Source organism: Oreochromis aureus, linkage group 14, assembly GCF_013358895.1.
Source record: "Oreochromis aureus strain Israel breed Guangdong linkage group 14, ZZ_aureus, whole genome shotgun sequence".
NCBI classification, from domain to species: domain Eukaryota; kingdom Metazoa; phylum Chordata; class Actinopteri; order Cichliformes; family Cichlidae; genus Oreochromis; species Oreochromis aureus.
In genome coordinates, this window is record NC_052955.1 from 25,505,068 (window position 1) to 25,524,218 (window position 19,151).

The window sequence follows — 19,151 nt, forward strand, 5'->3', positions numbered from 1 at the left end:
ATTTGGATTTAAAAACATGAATTCAGTTTGTTATATGCGTCTTAGCTTTTAACAAGTTTTTGAAAGATGTCAATTTTAGTGTGTTCTTGTTTTTATGACATGTGGTCTAGTAAATATGTTAAACACTGTGAGTCTTTTATACGCTTTATGTTTAACCGTGATAAGAAGTTTTGTTGCAAATATTGATTCAAACATTTTTTGATTCTTATGTTTTCTTACAGTCAAGCCTTCCAAGCCGAGATGCCGGATGGATGGCAAGCTCCAAGAGGGCAGTGATGTCAAGCTGAGCTGCAAATCCAGCGATGGTTCAGACCCCATTAGCTACAAGTGGGAGCGAGTGCTGGACAAAGGCAAGAGCCTGGGAAAACTGCCAAACCTGGCGCTGATAGGTAAGAAAAATAATCGGCACTACGCTTACATGCTGATTCACTATTCGACCCCTCTGCAGAGGAATGCCACGAAGATTCATTTTCATATTAGTGATTTTCATAGGCTGCTTGTCGAAGGCAAGTTTTGCTGAGCGTGTCATCTTCCCTTCACCTCTTCCCATTTTCACATTCATACATTTGCAAACACTGACACCTAAATTTGCTAGTGCCAGCTATATTGTCTACTGCTGCTCCTTGAGCTGCTTCGCTGGAATAATTAACACTTGCAGCACTTTGCTCAAGGGCACTTTGATGGGCTCAGCCCGTCCCAGTTAATCCGCTGATTTTTCATGCCTCTATTATCTTTAGCTTGCCCCTCTCTCCAAATTTGAACAGTAAACCCAGGACCACATAATGTGCACCACTTTTTTTTATTTTTTTCCAGAAAATCAAACAGAACACAGCCTTGTGATTTCTAGTTGTATTCTATTGGGATGACTTATATAAACACAAGAGCTGATGCTGTGATCTGATGAATATTTCTGTGACATTGAAATGTCAGCCTGGCTCAAGTGAATACCTACAAGCACGAAGTCAGTGTGAGTGTTTGTGTGTAAAGTGGAGAAAATCAAATGTAATAGGCAGAACTGGATTGGCAGCTCAGACTCTATTCTGTACCAAAGAGGCACTGGCTCTGCAGTAGCCTTGAGGCATACTTCACTCACATGGTGTGGATTCTGGCATTCCTCTTGAATCATAACCAGCCACATCTGCCTCTAAATAAGAACAGGGATGGTTTATAACAGAAAAGCTAATAGCAGGACACCTCCCCCCCTATTGTGTATTCTCTAAACCAGGAGAAACAACCTCAGGGTGCCAATCTCTGTTTTCTCTCCTCTGTTACCATCAATATTGGTCTTTTGGTTCATTTTTAATGGCTTGCAATGTGACACAGGCATCCAAAAAGTTTGTGATTCAGTTGGAGTAAGTAAATTTTAGTAGTGTAGGTAACATCTGTGCAGCTCACTGATTGTGGAGGCAACAAGAGGTCAACATTCAGCAACAGTCTTCATGCCTTCATGCATAAGCCATCAAGAACATTTAATCTAATCGCATTCAGCTTCAGACTCACACCCCTATACTGCCCACACAGATCTATGCCTCTGATAACTTTGCCCATAAACTCTCTTTGTGCTCTGCTAAATGAGTGTTGGGACTGAAATATGAGACTCTAGGGCATAGGTGTCAAACTCTGGCCCGCGGGCCAAATTTGGCCCGCAGCCTAATTACATTTGGCCCGCGAAGCCATACCAAATTACTATTAATGCTGGCCTACTGGTATTATACAGCTAATATATATATTGTTTAGTATTAAGCTTTGCTTGTTCCATATTCAGTTTTTCAGCAAAACTTGTTTGAGTCCATAAGAAAAGATTCATTCTTATATCTGGAGGAAGATTTTTTTTTTTCAATAAATATTAATGTTGGCCCGCGACTTTGTTCCAGTTTTGAATTTTGGCCCACTGTGTATTTGAGTTTGACACCCCTGCTCTAGGGGCTTTCAAGGTTTGCCTTGATTTACCAAGGTGACAAGTGTGAAGAGAAGTGTTTATCATGCTGCTACTTTAACTTTTTCAAGTTTGAATGAATGAACTTTGTTTGTGGAATTTAGAAATTGGTCTACACGGTCTTCACAGTTATGCCGTTGTTACCTAAATGTGTTGCTACTTTTACTTCTTTGCCTGAATGTTATCTTTTGATCATATGTGACTGTAACTCGCTTTTTGCATCATGAAACCAAGATAAATTCCTTGCATGTGTCTTCAGCATTAGTGGGTTTCTGCAGCTCCTGGTTTTCGTGTTTAATACATTCCAGCACACAAGCAATTAAACACTATGAATTGGTTACACAATATTCGTGGTCACTTTATGATGGGTAAGTTGTACAAAGGCAGTGACTGATCACCACTAGAACATTTTGACAATAAACTGTATTTGAATAAAAGTGTTCCCTGTAGCCTAAATTATGGCTCTGGTACAGAAAGGTTGGTACAGAAAGTGAAAAAAATGGACTTTTAATTTACAAATACATTAACCCTTTCACACATAGTGGTCACTACAGCTATTCAAAGGCTGTTTTCTTGTATTTGTGTCAGTGTTGATGGTATGCTTGCACATAAACCACTACATTGGACACTGATGTGTCACTCCATACCCTGCCATCCACTCAAAATGTATGTTGTCCACCTAAGTGGACATGTAAAAAACTCTTTGAAAAGTACATGTTTAAAAAAATAAAGTTCAAAAATCTTTTTTCATGCCTAAAGATGAATAAAAATACTTAAGAAAAAAAATCCAGCTTGAGGTTGTCATAATTCATGCATAAAACGGTTAATGCAGTTGACACAAGTTATGCAGGTTAAGGCGTAAAAAGGTAAGTGAGGTTACCAGGCTGAAAATCTGTATTTTCTGTTTGTGCACACAGTCCAGTAAAGACTCTCTTAGATATGATTTTTCAGGCTTGCTACTTCTTCTTTTGTCCTTCACCTCCAGAGATGGTTGTGTGGGAAAATCCCACCCAGTAGATCAGCAGTTTCTGAAATACTCAGATCAAACCATTTCGCACCCGCAGCCATGCCATGTTCAAAGTCACTTCAATCACCTTTTCTTTGCACCATTCTGATGCTAAGTTTGACGTTCGGAGGGTCATCATGACTATGTCTGCATGCCTACTGTAAATACACCGATTTGGCTGATTAGAAATATTTGTTATTTCTGGTGATCAAATGAATTAATTTGCCACAGACAGTAACTAAATCTAATTTAGTCCTGACCCCATAGGCCCCGACGTGAACCTTGGAGTGCATACTTTTATATTTCAGTTAATCATTGTCGTGTCCAAATCGCCCAAATAGATTTTGAAGTTTTAGAAGATGCTTTAGAGTAATTTTTCAGAAATTAGAAGTACAGTAATTACAGTCTACAGTGTAGTACAGAGTGTAAGTTTTGTTTTGTTTTGGGTTTTTGTTTTTTTTAAACCCACAGCTCCATGGTGCCAAAGGTCAAAAACCCTCCTGGGAACTTTTTATGGAAAAGAGAGGAAAAGTCATATTTATTATTATTCACATATTACACAGACTGTGTGTGCTGACTGAACAGGCTCAGACCAAGCAGTGCAGTTCCTGGCCTATGTTCAAGTATCATTAAAGTTACAGTGTGTAAAATCTCACCATTAGATGTCAGTAGATTGCAGATTGCAGTCAATAGAGTCACTTTTCTCATCCCTCCTAATTCAAGTGCATGAACCGTCGTTCAATAAATCTTTGTTTAATCTCTTTATTTGCTTTTTGGACAAGTGAAGTTACAAAAATCTCTTCAATCATATTTGCTTTGGTGGGCAGAAAACAACCTCTGTAGACTGTTTGGGGTAACTTTTAATAATGTGGGACTTTAGTATTAAATTTTCAAAAATGAAATCAGTTCTTCTGACCAGCTCTTGCCTGAGGTTCAGGCCAGGATTAATGGGCTGTTTAAAGGGCCAGTTTATCCAAATGGCCAAAGCTGTGTATATACCCGCTGCTGTCAGGCTTCAAATGTATGCATTAGTCCCCTGCACAGTCCACTGTGTTGTAAGCCATTGCTTTACTGCATAAGTTCCCATCTACTGTTAGAAAATGGAGATAAGCAAGCATATAATATGAAAAGGCATACTGTAGGTTGACTTTCTATCTTTTCTGATTCATCATTTTGTATGCATCTTTTCACATGAGTGACCTCAGGACGGATGTAGCCACTTTATTTACTTATATGATCAATAAAGTTTAGTGTAATGTAGTGCAAAATACATAAAGTGTTTTCTTTTCATTTAACAACATGAAACTCTCATCAAGAGTTTCCATACTGACCGTTCTAGAATTTTGCATTCCTAATTCAGCATCAGACTATCTGGTCTTTAAGTGATGACTGGTGATGAACCCTGCTTCCGGGCCCAAAGTGTTCTGCTTTAAGGCTGTTGTGTTTTTAGCATGTTTTAATGCTTTGTATCTTGTTCTATTTCATCTTAACAAGCCCCTAAAAACAGTCAGTGATCACTGTCGGCCTCTCTCGGTTTTTATTACTGCTATTCATGTTAAAGCTCAGTTTTTAAACCTTACGATGTAACTACAGCCCAGGCAGTGCAGCAGTATATTAATGACGAACCTCGTATTGTGGATGGATTATCTCAGTTGTTCTCCTGACTTAAGTTTGGTTCGTTTACAGCATCCTCCCATGCAACTGCATTTGTCCCTAACCATCGGGAACCCTCACGTTAACCTTTATCGTGTGCAGCTTCACTGTGATTATATTATGCTAACATAGCTGTGTTGCTAGCTACCACGTAGCAAATCATTATATACCAGCTAGCCAAACTTCAGTAACTCTAAAGAACGTCACTGCTGTTTACTTTACTGTCTTCATTTATGTCTGAAGTGATGGCAAAGCTGTACGTCTTAATTTGTTTCAGAAATCCCTCAGTCAGAACAACATATATTATATTTAGATGGAAGCTAGCGAGCTAACTCCCTGCTAACTTCTGTTTTCATGGATGCTGCATGGATGTTACACCTGGTAGAGCAGCCACACCGATTATTTTATAACAGATGAAAGAGTTTGGGCGGTTTTTCAACTCTCAGTGATGCCGCAGTGATCATTTGACTTAGAGACCTGCAGCAGAGTTTGGGCCCAGACACGGCGAATGACGTCAGACTTAAAGACTGGATAAGAACAGCTCATCTGTGCAAGCAAAACCATCGCGTTCAGAGCATTTTCAGGTGAAGATCTTACCTTACGCCATCGTTGGAGAGTATTTGACAGTTTTTGTTCCCGACTGAGATACGACTATAACATCTAAATGGAAACAAGTCGAGGAATCTACAAACCCATCAGGGTATGTGACAGGTTTTGTTTTTACTGCATTTCAACAATTTAAAGAATTTGATGTCATTTTAAAGGTTGACAAATGGAGAATCATTTTAAGTGACAGTGAGTAACTTGCTATTTCTTTGACAGGTGTTGTTCAACACACCCATTTATGACACAGCTGTAAAGATCTGCTGGCATCTTCCCGGCTACAGGGCTCAGGTAAGACCCAGATCCATGCAAACCAAAACTGACAGAAAATATCAGGTAATGTCTGAGGACCTGAGAGTGGTGGTGATTAAATGTCTCCTTTTATTTTTAGATTGCAATGATGGAGTTTCTCAGACTAAAGCAGGAAAATCTAATTCCACCAAACATCACTGCTGAAGATCTGAGAGATCTTTTGGTGGAGAAAAGCAAGGAGACATTCAAAGAGCAGTGAGTTATTGTGACACCTGAAAGTCTGTTTGTGATGAAGTGAAGATGCTGAGAGAAAACCTCTGTTTTGTTTTCTGTTGAGAGCTTTGGGAGTTTGAATTAGAATATTTTGAAGAAGAGGAAGCCAAACCTCTTCTGAAGCTGCTAAGACTAAAAAACTAGAAGACTTGAAGTAATTTGGAGATTTCTTTTTTCATTATGTTCACACAACCTCTAAACAAAACTGCACTGTAAATGTGTTTTCAGTTTCAGGTATGGGCAGTGAATGTCATCAACAAAATGAGGGACAATGAGTTTCAAGTCAGAATGCTCCTTCAATTTCCAGAGGACATACCTCCTAAATTTCATTGAGTGACATCGGACATACAGTTATTAACAGTGCAGCTACAGTGTTTCAATATTTATGTGATGCTTTAAATATGTTTAAAAGATAACTCTTATGTTATTCTACAGAACACCTAAACTCCTCAGTGCGGTGAAGGATTACATTCAAATCCTGTAAGAGAAGCAGCAGGAACCACAAAGCACCAAACTGCTCACCACACAGGAGGTGGCGATAGAGGTCGTTCCCCGCATCCTGCAGGGCTTCTGGGAGTTTAAGCATACTCTCCATGAGTGTCATCAAGGCCACTTTGGATCGTGTCTCCAAAAATCTCACAGTGATGGAAAGCCAGGCCATCTTTACCCACTCCATCTAAGACGATATGGTCCAGAGCATCCTGACGGAGATCAGACAGAAATATCCTCAATAAATTCTATGTAACAACATTGCGAACTCTGCACCAAAAATGCAAATACCCGATGTTCTTCCCAGTGAAGGAGTCCCCTTTGAAAATCTGCAAATATCTGATGTTCTTTCAAATGAAGAACGTCCTTCTGACAGTCTCTCAATGACCAATGTTCCACCAGCTGAAGAATCTCTTTCGGAAAGTGTCCCAGTGCCTGATGTTCCCTGTGAGGAACCTTTTGCTGAAACTGCATCCAGTCTGAAATCTGAAGACCTTAAGATCAAGAAGAAAAAGAAGAAAAGGGATTCTTCCAAAAACTTAAAAGTCTGTTCTGTTGTTTTGTCAAACCCAAAGAAAATGACTGACAGCGAAACTGAAATTGGTGTTCCAGTCGTTGTAAATATGTTCCTTGATTATTGTTGTTCATGTTTTGGGGGTTCTTTAGTTAGTGATCTTAGTTGTGTTATCTCTGTCTGTGTTTGATTCTCTTTATTTGTTCACGTCCTGTGTTTTGCCAGTCAGTCATGTCTGCTGGGTGTTTTCTCCCTTCGTGTTGCTGACTTAATTGTAGTTCATAGTTCCCAATTTGTTTTCCTAGTTCTTGTTTCTTAATTTCTAGTTTCTTGAGCCCAGTTTAGTTTCTAGTTTTTATGTTCGAGGTTTTGGTTTGTTTTTTGTGAAGTTTATTTCTTATGAAAAGTTTTTCCAGCAATAAAAGCTGCCGCTTTAAGTTTCATTCCGCGTACAAGTTTGAGTCCTACAACCTGCCTACCACAGCACACCATGACAGAAATCAAATTTTAAAAGCTTATTAATATTTCTATACGAGTCTCCGCCTAAATCCCCACGTACACGGGTATTTTTGAAAACGCAGATTTTTCTGTGGTTTGGGCCTTTCGTCCACACGTAAACGGTGTTTTAGGTCACTGAAAACTGAGATTTTTAAAAACTCCCACCAAGGTGGAGATTTTAGAAAACTCAGTTGTTGCATTCAGGTGTGGACGATGAAAACTGAGATTTAGTCACACAACGTCAAAGGTGTGCAACATTTTTGACGTCACGTTGTGCGTCACGTTATTGTCTATGGGAGATGAATTTTTAGAATGGCTGATATAGACAAAATACTATTGCTGTTAATCTTACTATCTGCAATTTTTAAAGGCTTACATATACATACGCAATTATTGTCCCTCCATTTAGAAAGACAGAGGCATCAGAGTGAAGTTCGGACGTGGCTTCTACATTCAACACAGACGCTCTCACAACCCAAATCCCGACATCAGATTTTAATACATCTTCTTTTTTTTTTAATTTTTGTATGTTGTATGCATTTTGTTTATTCCTTAGTTGTGAGTCTACACCAGCCAAAATACTGTCTTTAATTATTAACATTTGAAATGTTGAAGGCACTTGAAAAGTAACACAAAATTATCTGCCTTTCCAGGAAAACAGAAACTTTTTGGAAGTACTTAAGGTTTTGTGAGGGTACAAAACCCTGTTTAGTCGTTTCCTCCCAGGCTTCTAGACTTCTGATTTGCCAGCATTTCATTTTTAGCATTTACATGTGGACGTTTTTGTTTTGTTTGGTTTTTTTCAAAACTGCACGTGTGGACAGCACTTTTTTTAAAAACGGAAACGGAAAATCTCTGTTTTCAAATATACGCGTGTACGTGTGGACGTAGCTTTAGTAGGTTATTTTATTGCTACCTGTAATTTATTTCAGTTTACTTTCATTTGTTTAATTGTTTACTAGGTGTTTGAGGTGTCAAATAAATTGCAATGGAGTTTGAAAACAAAATATGGGTGTGTGTGGTTGGAGGATGTGTTTGTGCCGGGGAGGTGGGGCAAAATTTTCTTGTAAAACAAAGGGGAGCTTAGGAAAAAAAAGTTTGGGAACCACTGACTTGTAGTATGATTTCTGGCCCTTTTACAGCCAAAATTACCAAGTAAGTCCAGGCAGCCTGTATGATACTTGTTCAATATTAAGTAAGCTTTACTCCATTTTTTAGGCACGAGTTTGCATAGATTTTGTGTTCTGGGAACTAATGAGGTTGTACAGTACACTCAAAATGAAAAAGTTGCCCTAACTTAGTCATCTTAAGTAAGCTGTACTCAATTTTTTTGAGGCAACGAGTTTTTATAGTTTTTTTGAGTTCTGGGAACTAATTAGATCTTTGATGAAAAACATGTTTAATGGGCTGAAATACACCAAATCATTCACCTGACAGCCAGAACACATCTGAATGAATATTGAAAACTCATATTCCTTAAATCACTCGAAGAGTGGAATTCTGTATGTTAAATGTCTAAATTCAAGAACTTCAAATGAAAAAAACAGAATATTTTCAGAATATCTGCTCTGTGTGTGTGTGTGTGTGTGTGTGTGTGAGTAAGCGAGTAAGTGGCATGCAGAGAACGATCTGAACTGGCATCAAGTGAACAGGAAAATTGGTTTTAAATCTTTAAGTGTTTTGTGGGTTTTATTTTATTTAATTAGTTAATGTGTTTTAGTGGGGAGATAAACTATACAGACTAAACACAGAGACATTAACTGGCATCCATAATTGCACATGTCCAACTAAAAACCTTCAAAATTAATTACATCCACCAAACAACACCTGTTCAATCTAATTAGATTTCACTGGACAGTAATACACAGCCATTATTTATTGGTCTGGGATGGCTGTCATTGGTGGGGATGACTAAATATCCCATGGGACTGTGGGGCTACATCGGTCTGTCAAACACGCTCCCGTGATGGGCTACTCTATAAGATAAACACTCCAATATCTGTCTGTCTCTCTGCCTCTAAGTTCTTCCTTCAGTCATTATAGAAATTTCAGTTGTCTCTCCCATATAATTAATATTGCATGGTTTTTCTTGTTCTCCCCAGATCTGAAGAACCCAGAGATTGTGACCCTGAGGAATCTCACCATGGACAGCACAGGTGTCTACAGGTGCACTGCAAGCAATGACGTGGGAGAGGAAAACTGCACCATTGAGGTCACAATAAAACGTGAGTTTGGGGAGAAAAGGGCGATGGAGTTGACCTAACAGCATTCACCTCGCACCAAACTGCCACTCTGATTGATGGTTATTGTTTCAAACAGCAGCTAGAAATAAATTTATTCCCCTCCCTGCCTTTCCATCTAGCTCCTTTCACCCTCTTCATTCTCCTTCAGTGCTTCAACTGGACTAAACCAAAATTGCTGGCTACGGTCACCACCCCTGCCCCATGTCATGTTTCACTCTAAAACTAGTACATTGCATCAAAGGCCCAGCACCATTATGGTCATGTGTAGACAAAAGGCACATCAAGTAGTTCAGCATAAACAGTTTTCAAGTCTTAACTAGAACTCAGGTGCTGTAGCAAAAAGATAAGGAGTGTTTTCCAGCAAATGGGCATGAAGGATAAGTATTTGTGAATTTAAGAGTTCATGGGAAAACTATAAGTAATATGAGACCAGAGACCGTAAGTGACTCAATCTTTCATCAACTACCTCCTTTCTTGTTCACAGACGTGAGGGATGTGGGGATGGTTGCGGGTGCAGTGGTGGGAATATCCCTCGGTGTCCTCATTGTGATATTAATCATCTGGCTCGTCTTCCGGAAGAAAGAGAAGAAGAAGTACGAGGAAGAGGAGACCCCAAATGAGATCAGGTTTATTAATCATCATTTGTCCAGTGATTGTTTCATTTTTTCACCATTTTGCAGGTTTTATGTGTGTTCGCGTGTCAGTCTTTGTTACTTGTGGGGCTGTTGCGTTCTGCTTAGCTGCAGTTTAAATTTTTTGTTGAACTCAAACAGTTATTTCCTGGCTGTAATCACTTGTAATCAATGGTGATGACTTTTTTGAGTATTTCTGCATTTTACCCTTAATGTAGTTGCTGCGTTGCACAAATCAGCTGACAACCAGCATATTCATTTTGCAGATACACTTGTACTCTGCATACTCTGTATGCAATATATTCTCACCCCTTCAGTTTGTACTAGAATGTAAGGGGCACTCCTTTTGTATCATTTTCTATCTGTATTATTTTCAAAAACTTTCACAAGGCTAAAAGTATTTGCTTTTAGCACTGCTGTCCAAAATGAGAAAGATGCAAACTTCTCTGATTTGCAGCAAGCTTTTGTAAATTTCCTTGGTTGCCACGATTATGCACCCTGCAACGGTTACGACACCGGCAGAGCACTTTTGCTCACTACATCAGTGATGTTGTAGTTCACCTGGCTCACGGTCCTTCACAGTTCACAAGTTACTGAAAAGTGTGAAGTACAGAAAGAAGGTGAGAAGTTTTCTTGTTTAAAATCCACTGAGAATGAAAAACGTGTACGTGACCTTGAGCACAGTTTGGGTGAAGAGCTGTTAGGTGACCACTGTGTGCAAGTTTCACTAAAATCTCACCAGTAGCCCAGTAAAGATTACCTGTTACAATTTTCATGAAAAACATAAATATTCTGTTAATAATTTATATTTCAATGTTAACTGCTAATGCATGTTTAAGTGTCCATGTGACAGGTTTTTTTTGCAGACAAAAATAAAAACATAAAATGAATGAAATTTTTAAAAATCACCCTTAAGTAAAAATTGTTATATGGCAACATTCTTCTGAAATAAGATAAGTGTAAGAGAGTTTAGCTGCAGCGCTGTGTAACACAGGGTTGGTTGGATGAACTGATGTTGATTGGTGCATGTTAACCTGCTGCGTGTGAACACTGATTCCACTGGAACGGTTTTAAACTACAGCTAAGCAAGTCACATGCTAATTGAAACAGCAACAGCCCCTTTATGCCTGCATGTGCTCGATGTCATCCCGTCGTGCTGCCTGTGCGTTTTTGTGTTTCTGTGTGTCTAAAAGCGGAAACAACTACAAGGTAGTTTTCATCGATTATCTTTTAAGAGCTTTCTTTTCAAACCACCCTTGTATTTCAGTGTGTGCCTGTGTGCTCATGGAGCTGAGCTCTCACAATAGTTTTTATTTATCGCTTTAAGACCTGAATGCACAGGTGGACTCTGTGGGCCTTGTAAGAGCAACGTTTTTGTGACAGAGTGGACTTGGTGTAGGTGCATATTTACTGATGTAACAATGAATAATGCAGCATAGCTTAGGAGTAAATAATGTAGGTGTAATGAAGTGCTTTCTGTTTTCATAACATGCTAAGTCTGAGCTTTTCCACTGTTGTGCTGTACCAGACCACAAGAGCGATGCAGATCTCATGGGTACGGCTTTTGAACCACACAACACTGTTTAAAAACTTTGTTCACTTCTTGCAAGGGCTATGGGACCCTCTGTGGTGTGCCTGGTGAGACGTTGCAGAGTTGCCAGTAGTGCACAGCTGAGAAGTTTCTATTTCTAACTTTCTGAACAGATCCTCACTAATTCAAGTACCATCCAAACACCAATGACAGCAAAAATGTCTTCAGAGCTGGTGATTAACAGTAGGGTCAGGGACAAACTCTTTCAGGTTACTCTTTCCCAGCAGTTTCTTGGAATATTTCTTGGAATATTTTAACCCTGTTATTAAAAGCTGAGGCAAAAGTAGAATTATGAAGTTTTCATTGTGTTCTCAGCAAAAACTTTTTATCCCCCCCTTGTAACAATTGTATCTGGGGAACAAGTGATTTCAGCAGATTTCATTATTTCATGCAAATGTGTCTCACAAAAGTTAGACGCTGCAGGAATCTCATGAATTACATGAGCCCCCCCCCCACTACATAATACTACTCCCGTGTGTCCTAGACCTTAGAATAATACATTGGAATGGCACTTCGGTGTACTCTTCTGCAGTTTATTGTGTGTCTGTACGTTTCTAATTTCAAGTACAGGTACAGTTAATTCAGCTAAATTAAAAATGATATGGACTTTTGTCATGATTGTCTTTTCTGTGTGTTTTTAACCACAGGGAGGATGCCGAGGCTCCCAAGGCCAAGCTAGTAAAGCCCAACTCCTTGTCCTCATCCCGCTCCGGCAGTTCACGCTCCGGTGCCTCCTCCACCCAGTCCATGGTGCACAACACTGCCCAGCGTGGTCACCGCCCTCGCCCACCTGCTGTAGCAGCTCTCAAGGAAAATGGACACCCTCCAGGCTTCCCCCAGTCCCCTCCATCCTACACTACAGTGGTGCCCCCTAAAACCCCTGAGCCCCCTGCCACTCCCAAATTCAACTCCAGGAACATGTCTGGGCCTACACCCCCAACCCTCATGGTGCCCGCCCAGACCAAGGCCTTTCAGACTGTGTAGGACTGAAAGCCAGCCCCTTCTTACAGCCATGCGAGACTCCCATCCCTTTCCAAGCCCTCCAGCCCCGTCCCAAAGACTAAGACTCTTCCATAAACAAAGAAATGCAACTAGTTAAAAGGATGTAATTAAAAGAATCAATACTATAAGTCCAAAAGTACTTTTAATGAATGCATATTTAAAAAGGAAAAAATAAGACATGCTTGCCCCCTATTGAATTACATAAAACAACAAAACAAAAGAAAAAGCAGCGATCTCAGTTTGTGTCTCATGGCTAAAGGCAGAACCTATTTTCTTGAGTTTCTTCACTTGACTTCAGAAGGCACAGGGAAGCGCCATGTGCAGTGAGGTGGAAGAAGCCCCCTAGTAAAGCTTTTATTTATTCATGAAATCCAAGGGTTAGGCATACGGTAGGTAAAAAAAAGGGAAACAGTCTGGATAATAACGTAAACCTAACGTCTGAACCAATGGAGTCTCATTGCTGTTGAGCATCAGTTGTAAGATATGAGTGCAAGCAGGATGGAGAAAAAAAAGGACGAAAGCAGAAAAACGTATGACAGCAACTTTTTTTCTTTCTCTCTCTCGGAGGACGGGGTTTGGGGTGATTCTCGGATTCATGTCACCCTGCAGCCCCGACTCGCTGCTTCCACCACCTGCTCCGAAACCACAAAACCCCCCCTTTGCTTCCCATGGGCTGGGCCGATCGTGCCCATCCGTGTGGACGGGCACGGCGCGTGGCATGTGCATCATCTGCCTCGGTGCTCTTGGTCTTTTCGTGCTCTCATGAGGAACCCATGAGAAACCACAGCAGTTGTGAGACTGATTCAGTTGCCTCACAAACAGCTCATCTGCTTTACCAATCAGCAGGGGATACTTCAGGTACAAGGATGTAGCACTGATGTTAAGTCAAATCAGTCTTACCCCCAGTCGTTAGCCTCCCCTCTTCCCCCTCCCGGATCCTGTGTGCATCTATGGACATCTTTTTCTGGTACCAAATATCCTCCCTGAATAATTAAATAGTATTTATTAGGCTTGTAGTGATACTTTAAATATAGGGATAAGCATCTATTAGAACCAGCTGGACTTGTTTTTCTTTTCTGTGTATCTTCTCTATGAACAGGTTGTAAAGAGTGACAGACAGCCATGTGTCCATTCATTCATATTAAGAAGTGCCACCAATCCCTAGGATGGGTTATTATTATTACAGTTATTATTGTTATTATGGCTTTTTTAACTCTTTTGTTTACCTACTGCATTTCTGAACTGAAACCAAAATTTGTCACCATGAATGTGTGCTGTACAAAGATGGTGGATCCCATTGTTTTCAGCCTCCTGTAAAGATACTGAATCAATACTCAAGCCAAGGCACAAAGAATTGACCACGAGGTTCAATTTGAATGAAGGGAGCAAGGAGTATGATTCTAGAGATTTCTATTGTACAGCGTGTGTGTGGTATCATTGTCAGTACTCTCATTGGATCCATTAAAGTGGTGTGGCACTTGATTGCTGTCTTGCTCAATCACCAGGTCCTGCTTGGTCATTGGTTAAACTGTGCTTATCAGCCAGTCCCGCTTTTGTCGTGTCCTCAGACATACCCAGTGCAATTTGATTGAAAGTAGCTGAAAAAAAAGGGCAAGTAGCCTATCTAGTGTGCCTTCGCAATCCCTCTTTCCTTTGATGTTTTTTTTTCTTTGTCCTTGTCTTCAGCACACCAGTGGTTAAGTCTCACATCCAGCTTTGAAGGTCAACAGCAGCAAATACTGAGAGGTACACCTAAACAAACTTGCCCCTAGTAATAAGCGAGGCAGCCTAGGGAGCGCCAAGCAGAGTGAATTATCCCTGGTGAGCAAAGCAATCCCATGCCACGGGACTATGTACTGTACATTCTGTAATCAGTCTTGTTTTATATTGTACATACAGATGGATATACGCACATGATGTCATTTAATTTAAAACATAAGGGTATGTAAGGGGAGATTTCCCCCCTTACAAAAGAGTCAAAAGGGAAACCCAAAGTGAATTTAGACCGTGTGTTTTTATACACATGCTGTGTGAACATGTGAAGCCCCTGTGTCACCAAGTTTACATCAAAACAAATTCAGTGCAACACAAGGTATAAACAATTCAAATCAATTTGTTTTGTCTGAGACAAGATGCCATCATACCTACTGGACAGATTCCCATAAGAGGTATAGATTTTATTAATCAGTGTGACAGTAATTGTTGTCTTTTTGTTTTAGTGACCCTTTGACCTTCCTCATTTTATCCTACCATTGGGATAAAATCGCCCTTTTACCAAATATCGACACATTTGATATGTAAAACATTTCCCAAATTCATTCCAACAACTGGCAAAAAAAGAATTATTAATTTAGGATTAGTTGGGTTTTAAATCATGCTAAACTATAACTAAAACCACTGCCAGCACTATCTTAACATGGTCAACAAAGGAAAACAAACTAATCCTAACTAAAAATCATAAGAAGCTGCCTTCAGATAGGAATTTCAAGGTGAATGTATAAAATAGATATTTACTGATATTTAACTTAATATGTAAAGATATGTAATCGTTTTAAAGCAATCGGGTGGAGTTTTCATTTATGTTAGTAATATTAATCATGTTAACCAATTAGTGGCCATCCAGTATGCTGACCTTTGCTTACTTTATTTAAGTCAGCATGGCCTTCTGGAGAGTTATGTTGCACACACCTGTTCTAAATGAACAAACAGGTGGAGACAACAGAGAGAATTACATGATGAAGGTGCTCAACCGGTAACCGTGGCAATCCCAGCTTACCTAGCCTAGCATATACTCTGAGATAGCATTTTAACTTAGACAGCTATCATTGTGTATCCTTGACCAGGTCTCCACAGCGATACATTTACATGATGATACATTATGATGAAAATCTTCATCAGAGCAGGCTTTAAACTACTCTGAACTCTAGCTCGCCAAAAGAAAAATTCACGGTTCTGCATTTTCAGTCCTTATGTTTTTAAATTGCTGAGCTCAACTATGAAAGTGGAAGACCACTAAATGAGCAAGATTTATAGTATAATCAAACCATGCACAGTCTGTATAGTTAATTGATGATGAATGTTTGGCAAAGAAATTAATTATCTTGGTTTGCACATATAAAAAAATGGGTTTTTTTGTTAGTTTTATGACACCATTGCCTCTCAGGACAAACGCTAACTGAAGGTCCCTTTACTGGTTTAAATTAAATTGCTCTTTCCTCCCTCAATACTTACCAATACTTATATACCTGTAACTTATGAATCTGAAATCCACATTATGGTGAAATTTTTCTTGTGCAATGAAGTTTTTTAACCTAAAATGTTCAGAAAACCAGCATCTGTCTGAAAAGCACACTTGGTTTGATTTCACACATGGGATTTCACACATGACTTAGTGTGAGGTAAATTTAGAAAAACACGAAACAAAACAATGCCTTTTATATTTAACTACAGACAGCAAGTCATATTTGAGCAGGGAAGCTACTGTGTATGTGTGCGTCTGAGTGTGCGAGGGTGCATGCGTGCATGCATGCATGTGAATGTGCGTGAGTGTGTGGGTGTATGCATGTAAATTCGGTACAAGCCCTCGGGCCACACCCACACATTCCCATGTTAGCCATTCACTGAATGAGAAGGATCCAGCCAGGCAAAGCAACTTCTATCCAAATTGATATGACTGCAGACTGGCAGTGTTTATTTTAGTTTTCACTGACTTGTATGCCTATTGAACTTGGCTTCGCAGGCGGTAGTCGTGTTTTTGCTCGTGGGGGTGGCGTCTTGAGACAAAGCACGTCCATAATTCATAACTATCATGAGCTCTGGAGGCCACTTGTGCGCTCCCTCCTTGCTCTTGCTGTCTTTTAACACAGAATGCACTTGGCCCTGGGTGTACTGATGGCATCTCAAGGTGCACGCATACGCACATTTAACACAAACAGGTAAAAGTTGTACATACACACACATACAGACATGTATACGCTGTATTCAGTAGCACACAAAAACACAGGTGTGTGCCTCATGTACATTCACAGTTGGCACGCACATCCTCACAAACACGTACACGGTGTGCACAAACAAAAGCCAAACCACATTTCTTGTTTTTTCTGCTCCTTCAGAATCAATTTGATGGCTCGAATGTCTGAAGGTATTACGGCTGACTGATGGAACCAGGATACTAAATACAGCACAGAAAGGGACACACAACAGTGCATCCACCCAGAGGACATCTGCTGTCTTACACACACACACACACGCACATATACAAAAGCAGCTAGTGTAACAAAACACACACACACACTTGCACTTAGAAAGACAGACACTGCTATGCATCTTAACAATCTGGATGGCATATGCCTAAAGACTTTTTTTTAGGAATCTGCGAGTGTAGTCCTGGGAATTAGGAGTGGTGTAACAGGATTGATACTGAGCCAGGACTGTAGGCTCTTGTCATTGAAATTCCCTCCACCACTGATGAAAGTAGCAGTGGAGGTGGAGGATGGGATGTGAGTCTTCCAGCTGTTAAATTCCTCCAAGCTTTTTGATTTGCTTTCCAGCATCTGCAAGTCTCAGGTGGCAGATTCCCCAGTTTATGAGCCCTCGCGTTGCATCTCTCCTCTCATGTGTGCAGCTTAGTGGCCCGGCAAACTTGTGCTCTTTCCAACAAATGAATTTTAAGGCGCTTCAATGTCAGTTCAGCAGAGAGGAGGAGGAAAGTCTTAAAACAAGTCAGTGTCAGCAGCACATCCACTATCATCCCTTAGTACAGTAGCCATCAGTACTATATACTGTCTTATTATCATCACTCAAAGGTGCAGTAAAATCAGTAATGGTTATCTTGCATTATATGATAGGAGTATGACTCTCATGTAGCCACATTGTTTTATGTTTGAATTAAATGTCAGTTGTGTTCTGATTAAAGTTGTTGAGCGGGGCAAAGTGATGCTCGGACTTTGTGGTTTGGCCTTGTATGTCAGCATAAGGGAATGTGATGTATTAATACTTTTTTCCAAAAGGAGACTGATGGGGCGTAATTCAACTTCAAGAGGGAACGAAAGCAAAGATACCTGCATGTTATATAGGAAATGAGCAGATGATTGGGAATGCTTTGCTTTGATGTAACATAACTGTAATCGGTTTAAAAAAATAAATACAAATCAAAACTTGTAAATATATCCACATAAAAATTTTATGAAGCTTTATTTTATTATCTTCCTTAGTTTGTTTTATTTGATTTGATTTTTTTTTTCCTCAAATCCTTGTATTTCACACTATTTTGTGCGCCAAGCTCATCATCGGCCTGTGTGGGATCTGAGTGGTTGGCTGTTTCTCTTGGCTCCATTGTTTCAGTGTCAAGGGGAGACACGCTCATCACGGCGTTACTAAAGGGAAATGTAAGACACCTTTGTTTTCTTTACTCTCATTTGTTTTTCTAATGTGGCGTCTTCTTGGTTTTGTAAAACAGTATACGATTTTTTGGTTTCTTCGTTCGATGAAAACAATCCATGTAAATATCACGAGTCAAAAAAATGTATATTTTTACGATCTCTGAGTTATTACTCTTTCATTTGCAAATAAAATATTCAATGACAACTTATATTGTCGTCTGGCATCTTGATTTGGATCGTAAATTAGGTTTTAGGTTTTTCCTGTATTTTTTTTATTTGTTTGTTTGGTTTTTGCGTACAAAGTTACATGTTTAAAGCTTCTTCTTGTTCATATGTGTGCCAGAGTGTTGTGAAAAAAGCTTTTGCCCACTTCTTAATTTCTTACTTTTTTGCATATTTGTTCAATTTAAATGTTTCAGATCATTAACAAATTTTGATATTAGACAAAGATAACCTGGATAAATACAAAATGCAGTTTTCAAATGATGTTTTTATTTGTTAAGAAAAAAAAACTATCTAGACTGGCCCTATGTGAAAAAGTAATTTCCCCCTAAACCTAATGACTGGGTGTGCCACCATTGGTGGCAAGAACTGCAATCAAGGATTTGCAGTAATTTGCAATGAGTCTTTCACACTGTTGTAATGAATTGTGCCCCACCCTTCTCTGCAGAATTGTCGCCAAAGCCCTAGAAATGGCTTTATAGTCCTTTCCAGACTGATAGATGTCAAGTATTATTTTTATATAGAACCTGGTAGGTTTGGATAGCTTTTTTTTTCTTAAAAAAATAATTTTCACACTGCATTTTGTTTTTCCTCGGGTTATCTTTGTCTAATATTCAAATTTGTTAATGATCTGAAAAACGTATGTGTGTGAAAAAATAGAGGAAATAACACTAAGAAAGGAAAAAGATAAATACTTTCACAGCTCTTTAGCAGATTTTTTTCACTCCCTCATATTTTGCACATTTTGTTTTTTTCAGACATGTCAAGAATTAATGTGGAATATAAACTTGCTTGATGTTCTTTACTGAGTAAGGTACTGTAAATATGTATTCACACAATCGTCATTTCATATGAT

The 19,151-nt window shown here is 39.4% G+C and overlaps 1 protein-coding gene across 1 annotated transcript in view; it reads left to right on the forward strand.

Moving 5' to 3' along the window:
- Nucleotides 1–18,276, forward strand: part of clmpb (CXADR like membrane protein b) — a 77,540-nt gene extending 59,264 nt beyond the window's left edge. The window contains exons 4-7 of the mRNA XM_031753384.2: nt 222–389; nt 9,327–9,449; nt 9,952–10,093; nt 12,338–18,276. Of these exons, the coding sequence (XP_031609244.1) occupies nt 222–389; nt 9,327–9,449; nt 9,952–10,093; nt 12,338–12,674 (770 nt within the window). The 3' untranslated portion in view covers nt 12,675–18,276. The remainder of the gene's footprint in view (nt 1–221; nt 390–9,326; nt 9,450–9,951; nt 10,094–12,337) is intronic.
- The last annotated feature ends 875 nt before the right edge of the window (nt 18,277–19,151 follow it).